General features: G+C 48.6%; 1 protein-coding gene across 1 annotated transcript in view; it reads right to left on the minus strand.

The window, feature by feature from the left end:
• Nucleotides 1-988: 988 nt before the first annotated feature.
• SNAP29 (synaptosome associated protein 29) overlaps nucleotides 989-13,836 on the minus strand; it is a 19,862-nt gene continuing 7,014 nt past the window's right edge. Inside the window, exons 2-5 of the mRNA XM_044674671.1 lie at nucleotides 7,407-7,603; nucleotides 6,219-6,304; nucleotides 4,634-4,732; nucleotides 989-1,348 (exon numbers count right to left, since the gene is read on the minus strand). Of these exons, the coding sequence (XP_044530606.1) occupies nucleotides 1,191-1,348; nucleotides 4,634-4,732; nucleotides 6,219-6,304; nucleotides 7,407-7,603 (540 nt within the window). The 3' untranslated portion in view covers nucleotides 989-1,190. The remainder of the gene's footprint in view (nucleotides 1,349-4,633; nucleotides 4,733-6,218; nucleotides 6,305-7,406; nucleotides 7,604-13,836) is intronic.

Below are 13,836 nucleotides of genomic sequence, written 5' to 3' on the forward strand. Positions count from 1 at the left end.
GGCCTATTTCTTAACTAACAGGCTGTCTTACTAAATCACGAGATGACATACCTCTGCCTCAAGTGTATCCCCACCTTGTCTGGCCTCAGGGCTCCTTGGGTTTCCTCCTAGAGTCTCCTAGTCTTGCTGCAGATATTCTTACTGTGGTGGAATGTGACCCAATAAAGAGGGAATCCAGAGCCCAGGAGAGGCTGAGCTCTGGCTCGAGTTTGGGGGGCCTCTTTTCTGCCAGAGGCCTCGTCTCTCTATGAGTCAAGCCTTATTTTTTCAAATTCTCTTTTTGCAAAATAGATTGACTTGCATGAATTGACACCAAGAATAGGGGATTAGTCAGAACACGACCACTGTGTAAACATGCAGTTACACCCTAGACTTTGTTCGAAGAAGGCTAATGTGCGGGAAGGGGGGACGGGGACAGACAAAAGGTAGAGTTTCTGTCCAGTTCTTGGGAAAGGAGCTGCTGGGAAAAAATCAACACACAAACAAAAAGGACTGCAAATGGCCTACAATCCTTGAGGGCTTTGCCAAGGCAGCAGTTGTGGGCCCAGAGAGGTAGGGCTCCTAATTTGGGGCAGGCGGCAAGGACAATGACAGCGGATAGGAAAGAAAGTTGCTGGAGCAGTCATGGATGCCATCTCTCAGGGAAGAAGGAGGCTCAGAGATGACAGAGATTAATTAAACACACAAGGAGATGCCTGATTTCAGAACTGCCATCTCAGCAGGGTGATGCTGTCAGTCAGATGGAGGGTCCAGGTGGGGAGGTGATTCCCACTCCAACAAGAAGGGAGATGACACAAGGGAGGCCTGGGACCCCAATTCAGCCCTCCGGGTCTGACGCCTCTAGATGAGGAGCAGAGCAGCTTCCTGGTTTTCTCACAACAGCAATGTGAGAATCTTTCCTCGTTTCCTAGGACGGCCTTTTCGTTAGATTGAGAAGTGGAGTTACTTTCTTCTCATTCCAGCAAAGCAGCCGGGGCGTTGGCCGCTCAGGGTTGCCCTCCTCCCTATCCATCTTGGCTAAGTAACTCTTTAGAAGACTTACACTGTTGTACCACTTGCAGACACAGCTTAATCAGTAACTTACTAAAGTAGTGAAATGGAATTCTTCCAAAGGCTTTGAAAAACATCTTGGGAAGGAAAGAATTTCTCAGATCGTTCCATGGCAAACAAACAGAAAACCTAATTTGTCTCTAAAGCTGCCGGACTTTTTTGTCTGTGCTTTTGATATTTATGTCTAGCTTGTCAACTTTAGTGTTGAGTCGGTCAATGATGTCGTCTTGTTCTTCAATTTCAGTCTGCATTCCCAAGGCAATGTCCTTGAGCCGGCCAAGTCCCTTGGACATCTCATCTGTGAGAAGGGAAAACAGCGAGAAGCTTTAGACTCTGCAGGTTTGCATCCGCAACTGCCTCTTGGCCATCCTGAACTGGAGATCCCATAAAAATTGTCCACACACCCAAAACTGGCCTTATTATCCTCACCCCTCCCAAGCCACCTCATCCTTCCACTTCCCTATTATTATAGAGGGCCCCACTATTCTCCCAGGATCTTGGGCTCCTCGCTCTCTCACTTCCCATATATTCAATATGGCGCCAAAGTCTATCGGTTTCACCTTTTGGATAGGCTCCCTCCTCTCCTTGGACGTTGCCTTCATTCCAGGGCAACCCTAATACTTCAAACCTGGACAATTGCAATAGCCTTCTTGAGGGGAAGGGGGAAGCTTCTGCCTACCTCAAATCTCTCCCCACTCTAGTCTGTTCTGTGAAGGTCTGACCATGGCAACCTCACTCAGTAATGGTTCCCTAATTACCTCCAGGATCCAATATAAAATCCTATTGGCCTTTCACAAGCTGCCTACTCTGCCATCTTACCCTTCTGGACATCTTATACATTATCCCCCTCCATGTACTCCTGTGACGTTGGCCAACTTAGTGTTCCTCCTAAGGATACTCCACCTCCCTCTCCTCATCTCTCTTCTCTCCTGGCTTCCTTCAAGTCCTACTTCAAATCTCAGCTTCTACCTGAAGTCTTTCCTATTTTTTTAACCTATACCTTCTGTCTTAGTAACAATTTTAAGACAGAAGGGCAAGAGCCAGGCGATCAGAGTTAAGTGACTTGCCCAGGGTCACCCAGCTAAGAAGTGTCTGAGGTCAGATTTGAATCCAAGTCCTTCTGACTCCAGGCCTGGCACTCTATCCACTCTGCTACCTAGCTGCCTCTCAATTCCTCTTAATTATGGAGTCTTCCTCCTGCAGATTACCTGAAATTTCCCCTCCACACATCTTGTTTGTAGATAACTGCTTTCATGCCTCCCCCATTAGACTGTGAATTCTTTGAGGGCAGGGACTCTGTTTTATGTTTCTTTCTATCTCCAGCACTTAGGCACAGGAACCACAATACCCTCACCGCTATCTTCCTCCAAGGCCTTTCCAACATCACCAAGGGGAGCCCATCCACAGCACTGAACAAGTATCTAAACTCACTGAAACTGCAAGTGCTTAAAAATGGTCGGAATTTTAATATTCTTTTTAGTTCTTGAGCCTCCGGCAGGCTGTCGCATGCAGAAAGATTAGGGCCAGCTCACAAGAAGGCTGGGATTAAAGAAGTAAATGGGAGGACCTGGCTGCTAAAACAGAAATGGAGAGAACCTTGGGGGAGGAAAGGACTCCCTCACCTCACAACCGGTGATAGAGGGGTTTAGTTCTGTCCTATTCAGCCCACTTTTAAGAATACTATGCTTTGTTTGTTCTTGGTTCCATCTTTTGGGAAGGACAAGATGGGGAATTTCCAGAGGAGGGAAACCAGGCTCCTGGAGGCCTTGAGACTAAACCAGATGACAACAGCCTGGGGAAACTAAGGTTGTACAGCATAAACCTTGATTTAAAAAAGGAGCAACCCCTCTTGGCTTGCTCAGGAGGTCACAGTTTGCTGACCCTGGCCCAGAGAAACAATGACTTAGGAAGGACATACTCCCAGACTGGTGGAAGAAGGACTAGCACTGTTCTGCCTGGCCCTTGATCAAGGAGAGGCAAACGCAGGCTCTTAGAATCCAACTCCTACCACAGAGCCATCCCAGAGGGGAAAAGGTTGCTCTGGTGGGCTTTGGGGCTCCTCTTTCCTGAGGACCTTAAGCAAAGGCTGGACAGTGATCCCTTGCTAGTTAGGGGTCTCTGGTATTCAGTGAAGGATTGACCTAGGTGGTCTCTGCTCTCTGCCATCCTTTGGATCCACAGATTAGATGACTTAGACAAGAAGTGTCCTCAGCTGCCAGCCAGCCCCAAATGCCCCAAGGCTGTTTTCAGTTTGAAGTCTTTGATCCTATAAACTGACTCCTTCAAGTGGAAATAAAAGGGTCCCTGAGGCCCACTGAGGCGCAGGGACTCATTAAGCATGGGAGTGCCAAGATTCCAAGCCAGGTCTCTTGCCTCCAAGTACAGGCGCCCTCCTCTACTTCATCTCCCCCTCCAGAGCAAAGTTGCCAATGTTTGTACTTTCTTATGTGGCCCTGTGAGACAGGCCACAAAGTCTACTCAATCCAGTCTCTGTCTTCCTCAGAGACCTAAGGAGCAAGTACCTGCTGCCTGCCAGCTATGTCAGCCCCGACCGTGGGCAAACTCCTTTGCTTCTGTGAGGCTCAGCTCTCTAACCCACCAACACAGAGAATCCTGGTGTCCCTTCCAAGGCAGCTGTGAGGCTAGGATTGGGGTCCTTACCATACTGGGGCTCATTAGTTCAGTTAACACAGAAACGACAGAAAGCTAGGCCTCAGTCTCCTCATCTGTAAAATGTGGAGGAGGTGATCAGAAAGGTCCCTTCCATCTCTCGAGCTATGCTCCTTGATGTTAATTTGATTTGGCTCAAACACAATATTCTCTATGGAGATGACCTTCCCTGATCCGTCCTACGAAATGACGGCTCCTGCCTCCTTCGGACATCACACAGCAATGTCCTCATTCCGTCTTGTAAGAAATGGGATGCCATGCCTCAAGGCTCCTCGTGCTGTGGACAGCCACCAGGCATCCACTCACCTGGGCTCCGTGATGGGGCGGCTCCCTCTATGGAGGCCGTCTCCTCTTTTGGATCTTGTCCACGCTCTCTCATACTCCTTCAGAGAGCATCTACCCAGTGGCCTGGGGGCCTTTCTCAGGCTCCTCTGAAGCTCTCTGGACACCAGGAGAGCACTGGAATGGCCCTCCAAAACAAGTCCTTATTGTAAGAAAGCCCAGCTCTTTTCCTCACCACCATTTACCTTGAGGGGCTCAGCTATGCAGCCCTTCTATCTAGCATACCTCCCAGATCTCCCTGTCTGGCCCTGGGCTGTAGCCCACCTGTGCCCACTCCACATCTCTCCTCAGCTGTTCTGTCTGCTTGCAGCACACCAACGAAATCAGCTAACCCTGCCTGCACACAGGCAGGATACAGCTGGGCCCAGGAGAGAGGGAAGATGGAGGCAGGCTCCATGAGGCTTACCGGGCTGCTCCTCATCAGGACAGCACTGCAGGCAGAGGCTTTGAGAAGCATCAGCTGTTCACGCTGAGTTTTCCTGGCTGACCTCTTAGCACGAGGGGATGGTGTGATGCCCAGGCAGCTCTGCTCACCCCTCACCCCAAGGCCAGGGCAGGCCTGAAGACTTACCGAGATTGCTATCTATTTTTTGGTGATAGGCTCGGAGATGTTGATTCTTTGGATAGGCGTCAGTGCTGATGGCGGAGCTGGACCCACCCATGATAGCGTCTGTTTAAGAAAGAAGTAGTGACACGATCGATGTGGGGCTCCCAGCACCCCTGGCACCCCTAGTAGTCTGAGTTCCTTTCAGCTCTGAGAGTCTAGGCTTCTACCAATACCACCATCTGGATGATGCAGAGTCTGACCAAGAATGCCAATGCAGGTATCCCTGCACCCAAAGGAAGTTTCCAGGATACTCTTTTTCTTTTTTTAAGTGGAATTGAAAACTTCAATGTTTGTGCCATCACTTTCTTTAGTCTAGAGCAGTAATTCCCAAAGTGGGCGCCACTGCCCCCTGGTGGGTGCTGCAGCAACCCAGGAGGGCGGTGATGGCCACAGGTGCATTTATCTTTCCTATTAATTGCTATTAAAATTAAAAAAAAAATTAATTTCCAGGGGGCTAAGTAATATTTTTTCTGGAAAGGGGGCGGGAGGCCAAAAAAGTTTGGGAACCACTGGTTTAGACGGTAAATAGATAAATCAAGCCCTAATTTGCCCCCTTCCTGACAGTCCCTGGCATTCAGCAGCTTCAAAATCACTGAGCATCCAGACCTGGCACTCTATCCACTTTGCTACCTAGCTGCCCCTGACTTACTGGCCTCCTCTCCTTCCTCACTTTCTTAGAAGAATCAACACTAAGTGCTGGTTCCAGGGCAGAAGAGTGGTAAAGGGCCAGGAAATTGGGGTTAAGTGACTTGCCCAGGGTCAAACAGCTAGGAATATCTGAGGTCAGATTGGAACCCAGGACCTCCCATCTCCAGGCCTGCTGACACCTCCCCCCTTGTCCTGCTCCCAGATGCTTGCTACCTGGAATCCTGTTTCTTCTACCTGTTGGACTATTTTCGGTCTTCTTAGGTCCCCAGGTTTTTCTTATCACTAAATGTGGGTGCCTCCCATGATTCGAACCTAGGCCTGCTCGCTTTTCTCTCTACACTTTTGTCTCCAAAATATACCCACCCAGACCCTCTCCCGAGCTCCAGGCCACCCAATCTCCAGGTTTCCACAGCTTCTAAGGTGTGGTGGGAATGTGTACCCACAGGAGATGCCAGATTCTGCCGAGCTTTCACAAGGCCACCAGCTCTCGGTTACAGCTGACATTTGGTCAGTGCTGCTCTTTGGCCAGCCCTGTGAGTGTTTGCACAATTTCTCACCACTGCTTGGTATTTCACCCCTACAAAGCATTCCCCAGAAATGACAGGCAACCTCGCTTGTGGTGGGGATCAAAGCTGGTGACTGCCAGGACGCTTGGGAAAACTAGCAATCATTAGCCCACCGGGCTTCCCTCTGACCTTGCTATCCCTACCTTCAAGGGTGGCCCCAAACGACCCTGTCCCGTCTCACCGAGATCAAGAAAGCCCTCGACTTACTCCAGCTGGCTTGACTCCCTGTCTCCCCTCTCTACCATGCCTGGGCCCACCCCTCTGCAAAGCAGAAAGGAATCACCAGCCCAGCACCCCCACACCCCCACAGAGATTGCCCTAGGCCTTGTACTGACCTGAACTCTGCAGCCTTCTCAGGTTAGGGTGGCTCGCCTGATAATTCTCCTCTTGTTCTTTGCTTGTGACTATGGCTTCTTTCAGTCTGCAAGTAACGAATGAACAAAAGAAAAAAAAAGGAACATAACATATTACTAGCAGCTCCCCAGGCTTTCCTGGGGCACAGAGCTTATTCTTTGTCAGTCAACAACACTGAATGGCAGCCCCTATCCTGGCTCGTCTTGACTCCCTGGGAGAGCTGGGTCCCATCCTCTCGCAGGGCCTGACTAGACCATCCAGCCACACCATGGAGCACCTGCTCTGGGCCTCACCCGTTGGGGAGTCATCTGGTGCTAGAGCAGGAGTGAGCTGCCCTTTCCCAGACCTCCTGAACTCTGATGCTGGCACCTGCCTCGACTGGAATAATAATGGTAAGAACAGCCTCCAGTTACATGGCATTAACCACGTGTCAGGCATCATGCTCTCGAGCCTGTTTGGGAGATGTGTGCTATGTCTGCCCCCTAGCCTGCGAGCTCCTGAGGGCAGGGACAATCTTTTGCCTTTTTTGGCACCGAGCACAGGCCCAGGCCCAACAGAGAGACACACGGGCCCTAAGTGACACATGACCTCAATCCCGGGGTCTTTCTACTATGCTCCCTGGCCCCCCCCCCCCCCCCCCCGCCTTCCTTCCTCAAAAGCAGCACCTTAGAGGTGGGCCTTGATCTGTCAGGTTTAACTAGATCTTTCAATTCTTCTTTTTGAAACCCTTACCTTCCATCTTAGAATCAATATATTATCCATTGGTTCCAAGGCAGAAAAGTAGTAAAGGCTAGACAAAGGGAGTTATGTGACTTGCCCAGGGTCACATAACTAATTAGTGTCTGAGGCCAAATTTGAACCCAGGACCTTCGGACCCCAGGTCTGGCTCTCTATCCACTGTGCCACCTAGCTACAACCATCTCACACTATTTATAACTGCTATTTTCTGAGAGCCCTGGCCATGCCCCTTCCCTCCCAGGGTACCTTGCTTCTAACCTCCCTCCTTTGGCTTCCCCATCATGGCCCCTAATCCGTATCACTTGTGTTTAGCAGAGTCCCGGGCACACATTAAGGGCTTAATCAAGGCTCTGCTGCTCCTTGGATTATCAGATGTCTGGCCTGGACTCCCACAGGGACTGACCACCTTCCTGCCCAGCGGGGCTGCTCACCGTGTGTTAGGCTGGGAGTCGGCGACGCCATTCTGGGGGGGTGCGGCGTCGGCAGGCTTGGACTTAAAGTAATTGACCAGGCCCCCAAACATGCTCTTGATGTTGTTAATGTGCCTCTGGCTAGTCTTTAAGTCCTGGTCCATCTTGTCCACCATCTGTTCTGTGCGCTGAAGCACTCCCCGCTGACGCATGAGCTCCTGTGGGAAAAGTGACAAGAGAAGGTCACACTCCACAGCCTCACCACACAGAATCCAAGAAGCCGGCCAGGCACGGCCCTTCTGAGCCTTTCTAATACTCGGTGAGGGAGGGTAGATGAGGAAACTGAGGCTCAGAGATGATATAGCTGGCCACAGTCATGGCTGGTCTCAGGTCTAGCCCAGTGGGCTTCCAGGGCAAGGAGGAACTCCCAGGTTAATGCAACGAACACCAAGGGGTGACTAGGGGCCCGCCAGGCGGCTTGGGTACAAAGATGAACAATGAGAGCGTACCCCATCCCAGGCACCATATAGGGAGTCTATAGTCAACAGGGGTAGACAGAAGGGTGAGGGAGGGAGCCTGATCTTCATGGAGAAAATCATCTTTTACTCAACTCCTAAGGAAGAAGAGTCAAAGACGAAGAGCACAGGTAAGCTCCAGATGTGAGCGGGATCTATCCCACACCTACTATGTGCCACACTCTGGGTATCGATACAAAACAATGAAGGATCCCTCTTCACGTGCCATCAGGAGAGGCACACGGGTGTGTCTGAATATGTATACACTTCAAAAGAGAATAAATTCTAATAGATACAAGCGAGACTGTGAAGGAGAGAAAAGAATTCAATGAGGTGAAGAGGGAGGACACTCCTGGTATGGGACACAGGCAGGGCAAAGGCTTAGCAAGAAGACTGCCTTGGCTAGATCACCAAGCTTGGAGGAAGGGGGGGGGGGGGTCCATAAGGTTCAATGAGTCTTGAGGCCACCTTGTGAAAGGCTTTAAAAGGTAAAGGAAAGAGTTTATACTTCATTCTCAAGGTAACAGGGAGCCATTAGCTCTGATGGAGCAGAGGGGCAACATGGCCAGATCTGCATTTACAGAAAATCACTCTGCCAGTCTAGGAGGGCATGGAATGGGGGGAGATCCACAGGGAGCCCACTGTGATAATCAATTGAGAAAAATGAGCCAAGGACATAATTATGTGGCTTTCCATTGGCTCATACTCAGAGCTCATTCCAGCCTCCCTGGCTGGCTGATCTGCCTCAATTATCAAGATTCTCCTGAAGCATCAGCTCTTTCCCCTCTAGAAGACACTCACACTATCCATTAATCTGGAGATTTCTCCATGGATAGTACCTATGCCTGTGGGTCTTGGGCCTCACAGTGAAGGCTTTAGAAGTTTCTTAGTAGGAGGCAGCCAGGTAGCTTGACAGACTGAGAGCCAGGCCTAGAGACAGGAGGTCCTGGGTTCCAATCTGGTTGTAGACACTTCCAAGCTATGTGACCCTGGCCGAGTCACTTAACCCTCATTGCTTAGCCCTTCCCATTCTTCTGCCTTGGAGCCAATATATAATACTGATTCTAAGACAGAAGGGAAGGGTTAAAAAAAAAGTTTCTGTGCAACTTCAGAAATCTACATTACTGCCCTCACCGTTCAAAACCTACCAAAATGCTGTCCCTGGGCCTGGGCCACACTTTGTTGGTGATGAGGCCTGTTAAGGTTCAGAGTCTGTACTATCCTTAGGCTCAAGCTTTCTGGGCCTAGCTGGGCTGGTCCTTGCACAAGACTCATGCAGTTGGCTGCAGAGAAAAATATTTCTAGGTTGATAGACTTGTGCTCTGTGTGCAAAGCCTTCAAGAACCCAAGACCCCCAGCGGTTCCACCTCCTTTGGCCCTACGTAATGGCTGAGGTATAAATAATCATCAAAAACATCTGATTTGAGAGACAGACTTTACACCAAGTCCATCCTCCACATTTTGTTTTGTGAATACAAATGAGTCTTCTAGAAAGATCAATTATTTACTTGTCTCCAGGGGGAGGGAACTCTTAACACCTTTCTCCCATGACTAGTGTATAAGCTCACTGGTTCTGGAGGAGAGAAGGTCGGGGATGGAGCCATGAAGGGGAAGATGTGGAGAGAAGCAAAGTAGCAACAATCCTCGGGCAAGGGAGGCTAGCCCAGAGATGGACAGTATCAACCAGGAGGTCTGAGTGGGGATTCCCAGGGAGCTTCTGTGCTCCAGGAAGGGAGAAAACCTTGAACTCTAGTCCTGAGGTCTCCTCTCCTTTCAAGGCTAATGACTCATCCCAGACTGTACAGGACATGTTTGAGTGAGATAAATCCAACAGAAACCTAACCGTCTTCTAGTATTGTATAAAAGGGCTTTGGGCATCTACTGAGAGGACCATACTATAACCTGCTATCAGGTGCTCTCTCCACAGCTGAAAGGATTCATCTGGATCCAGCTTTTAGTTTGTTTTTCTTAATCTTTTTTTCCAAATCCAATTCAGCTTTTTGGTCTAACTGGCTCTAGTGGAAATAGTAACAAAGGCGTTTCCCCTTCACTCTCCATGGAGATGTACTTTAGGAATTGGTGGGTTAGTATTCCTAACCTTCCTATAGACTAATTCTACTTTAAAAGGCTTATCTCTAAATGGGACAGACTCGGAGGCACTCAGCCGAAGGAGCTGCTCTCTGGGACCCATAGAGTCCATGGGCTAAAGCAGGGGTCAGAAACCTTTTTGGCCATGAGAGCCATAAACGCGTGCGGAAGGAGGAGGATGGATGCTGGAATCTGGGGTGGGGGCTGAAGGGCCTCCTGGGGCACATCCTGGGGTTCTGCCCGGACTGGTGGGTTGGGAGGTGGAGCCAGATATGGCTCGAGAGCCATACGTTGCAGACCCCTGGGCTAAAGCAATGCTAAATGCCAGGACCTCATTCATACCTGTTGGATGAAATCATACCCAAGTCCATATCAGGTGCCAAGACCCCGAGGAGGAACTGAGAAAGCAAATGGATGAGAGGAGAATCGTGCAGATGTCCAGGGGGACAGATGCTCCGTGGCATCTGGCCTACTAGGACTGCTTCAGGCACATCTGATTGAGGGTTAAATCTCCTGAGTCTGTGAGCCATCACACCCAGGCCAATCACAGAATAAAGGGATGTCACAGTAATGAAGGCTCGATGACCTCCCAGGTACTTCAATCCCCCCAAAATAAGAACACCAGCAACTCCTTCCATCTATGCAGCATTCTAAGGTTATTAAGGGGCAGCTGGGTGGTACAGAGGAGATATCAAGATCTGAGACCTACCCACTCTTGGTGAATTCAAAGAAGAGACAAATAAAAAAAAAAATACATCAATGATGGCCCGAGGAAATGAGAGAATTTGCCAACGTTGCTGCTAAACCACAGGACTTCTTGACCTTAAAAATGGGAAATGGTGATTCCTGCCACTAGGCCACTGAGCTGGATGTCTAATTCTAGAAGACGTCAATGACAGAATGACTTGTGAGCTCTGGAAAAGGGGAGCGGATATCACTAAGCCAGCAAAGGTCCTTTAGAAGGCATAGCTGACCCAGCCACACCACAAGGTGGATGGTCCAAAAAGACCAAAGCTATTTGTAGCTGCAACTTTTGATGTAGCAAAGAGGACCTAGCAAGGGAGGAATGGGGAAACCAATGAAGGTCTATGTACAGGGCAGTGGAATGGCATTTTCTTGGGAAATGATGATAGTTTCAGAGAAACCTAAAAAGATCTGTATGAACTGATGCAGTAAAGTGAGCAGAAGAACCAGGAAAACCACCCCTGAGAAGACTGAAAACAGACTAGTGTAATGACCCATCACAGTTCCAGAGAGCTGATAAAGAAGAGGACTGATGGACTTATGATGCATAATGAGACAGGTATTTTTGGAAGGGGTCGATGTGTGGGCTTTTGTGATTTTTTGTTAGCAGGGTTATCATTTTCTTTTTTTCATTTGGGGAGAATTCTGGGGATAAGGGATTTTAAAATGAAGACATGTTTAAAGAGAAAAATGGAATAAGTCATGCTGGTCTAACTTCATCTTCCTTTCAGAGTTGTCAGAAGGGGGATCAGGTGAGCTCTTCAGGCAGAGTACAAATGGTTCAGCCATGCAGGAAGCCATCAAAGTTCATGATGTTCGCACGGTCCTGCATGAACTATGAAACCGGCTCAGTAGGTGACAGAAGGATGGTGATTCCACTCAGATTCCCCTATGTGACTCTTTTCTCACTAACATTCCCCTTTATTGGAATTATTGTAATCAATATCCTTATTCAGCCCCAGAGAAACACAGAAAAACAATACAGGCTAATAGCAGAGCCCCCGGGACAAGCCCCTCACAAACACCTAAGTAAACCCCACATTTATATGTTATGATACAGAAACTTCCCCTGAAATCACCTGTGTAAGTGGAATTAGCTCTAGCCCATTCATAGTCAAAACTCTACTCATCAGAGATAATATCATCCCCACCCCCCTTAGTGGGGAGGGGAGATGAGCTACCCACACGTGACAATAAGTAACAAATCAAGAACAAGGGACTGCCCTTTGGGCAGTCCAAATCAGTGTAGAGGCTGCCATCTGTCCACTTGAATTAGAGGTGGACCCACAGGAAGTGACAAGAGACACTATCTCTCTTCAAGTATGTTGGTTACTTCCTGTTGGGGCAGTTCCTGCTTTGAACTTGGTGCTGAAGGATATCGGCTGAGTCCTCAGGCTGCTTCCACTCCAAATTGTCACGTGGGTAAGTTAGGCTGACTTCCTTGGCCTACCTTGGCATTTCCCAGACTCTCTACCTTAAGTAGGCCTCTTGCCTCTCTGATTGCTAAGGCCTTGTGGCGTGTAATCTAGTTTTATTAGCCTTTTAACCCTCTCTCTATTTCCCTACCTTCTACCTTCCTAATTGTAAATAAACTACCTTAAACCCGATCCTGACTTGGGTCTATTTTAAATTTGGAATCAATCTGAATTATTGATTCCTGGCAGCCACACCTTAAATATATATCTGTATAATATCTAAAATCTCCTTCTTACACACCCCACAACAAACCAGCAAATAGTGAGTTAATGTTAAAGATTTAAAAACCCTAACTTAGGTTCCCATACACAGGTGCCTGCAAAAATAGGCCAGAACAGTCTCCAAGTTTCCCCCCTCCCTGGTCCCTGATTCGGTACAGTACATATAAAAGAACAATGAAGTGATAAATGGAGAAATTACCTCCTGTACTTTCACACCACTTTAGTCCAAGAGATATGTCAAACACACCTTGAAAAATATCAAAAGTTATTGGAAAATGAAAGGTATGACTTAATACACTGTCTCCAAGAAAAGATGTATGGGGGGAATGGAATTCATGCCAACATGTATGTAATCCTAAGAAAAAGGTATAAAAATGAAAATCAGCAGATGGCAGATCAGAACAGCTTTCTACAAGCTTACTATGTCTCTGGCTGTTCTCTTTCACATGTCGATTAGCTGTCCCACCCCCAAGATACCTAGAATACCAGGGGAGGTTCCCAACACAGGAAGGCACTGATCAAGGTCTCTCATCCTGTCTTTGTTGACAAGTCAGAGAAGGGTGAGATAGATGATAGTACAGCTCGGTGGATTTGGGATTGGTGGAGAAAAAGGAAACAATACCAGCCTGGGCAGAAGTCATTAATAGGATGCTGCCATAGGGCTTTGTCTTTGGCTGTTCTGTTCAACATTTTTCTCAATGACTTGTGTGAAAGTGTAGACAACAAGGTGTACACTAGGTGGCTCAGTGGATAGAGAGCCAGGCCTAGAGACAGGAGGACCTGGGTTCAAATATGGCCTCAGACACTTCCTAGCTATGTGACCCTGGGCAAGTCACCTAACCCCCTGTTACCTAGCCCTTACCACTTGTTTCTACCTTAGAACTGATACTTAGGATCTTAGTACTTTAGACAGAAGATATGGGTTAAAAAAAAAAAAAAAGTATAGATAACAAGACTTCTTCATTTTGGGGAAGGGATAAGACTAGGAGGGGCAGCTGGTACACTGTATTATAGAACTGGGATCCCAATCATTAAGAGAACAAATAGTGATTCCTGCCACTCTAGGCTGCTGAGTTGGACATCTAATTCTAGAAGACATCAAGGACAGAATGACTGTTCCCCTCCTCTTCTGCCCAGCAAGCAGTCCAGTGGGAGCGATTCCTCCCTCCCCTGTCTGGGGTAAGGAGCTGGGCAGGGCTCACATTCTTCGAGAGGGTGTGCACAAAGGCAGCCAGTTGAGTCTGTGGGTTGGAGAGGAGCTAGGTTTGAGGCGAGCATAGTGGCACATAGCTGGTGGAGAGCAGAGCGCTCAAGCCACTCTCCTTTCCCTCTCCACCAGCCTCTCATCACCAGCCCCTCTGCCCAGAAGCCTAACGGAAGCGATTTCTCCCTCCTCTTGTCTGGGGG

Source organism: Gracilinanus agilis, chromosome 1 (assembly GCF_016433145.1).
Source record: "Gracilinanus agilis isolate LMUSP501 chromosome 1, AgileGrace, whole genome shotgun sequence".
NCBI lineage: Eukaryota > Metazoa > Chordata > Mammalia > Didelphimorphia > Didelphidae > Gracilinanus > Gracilinanus agilis.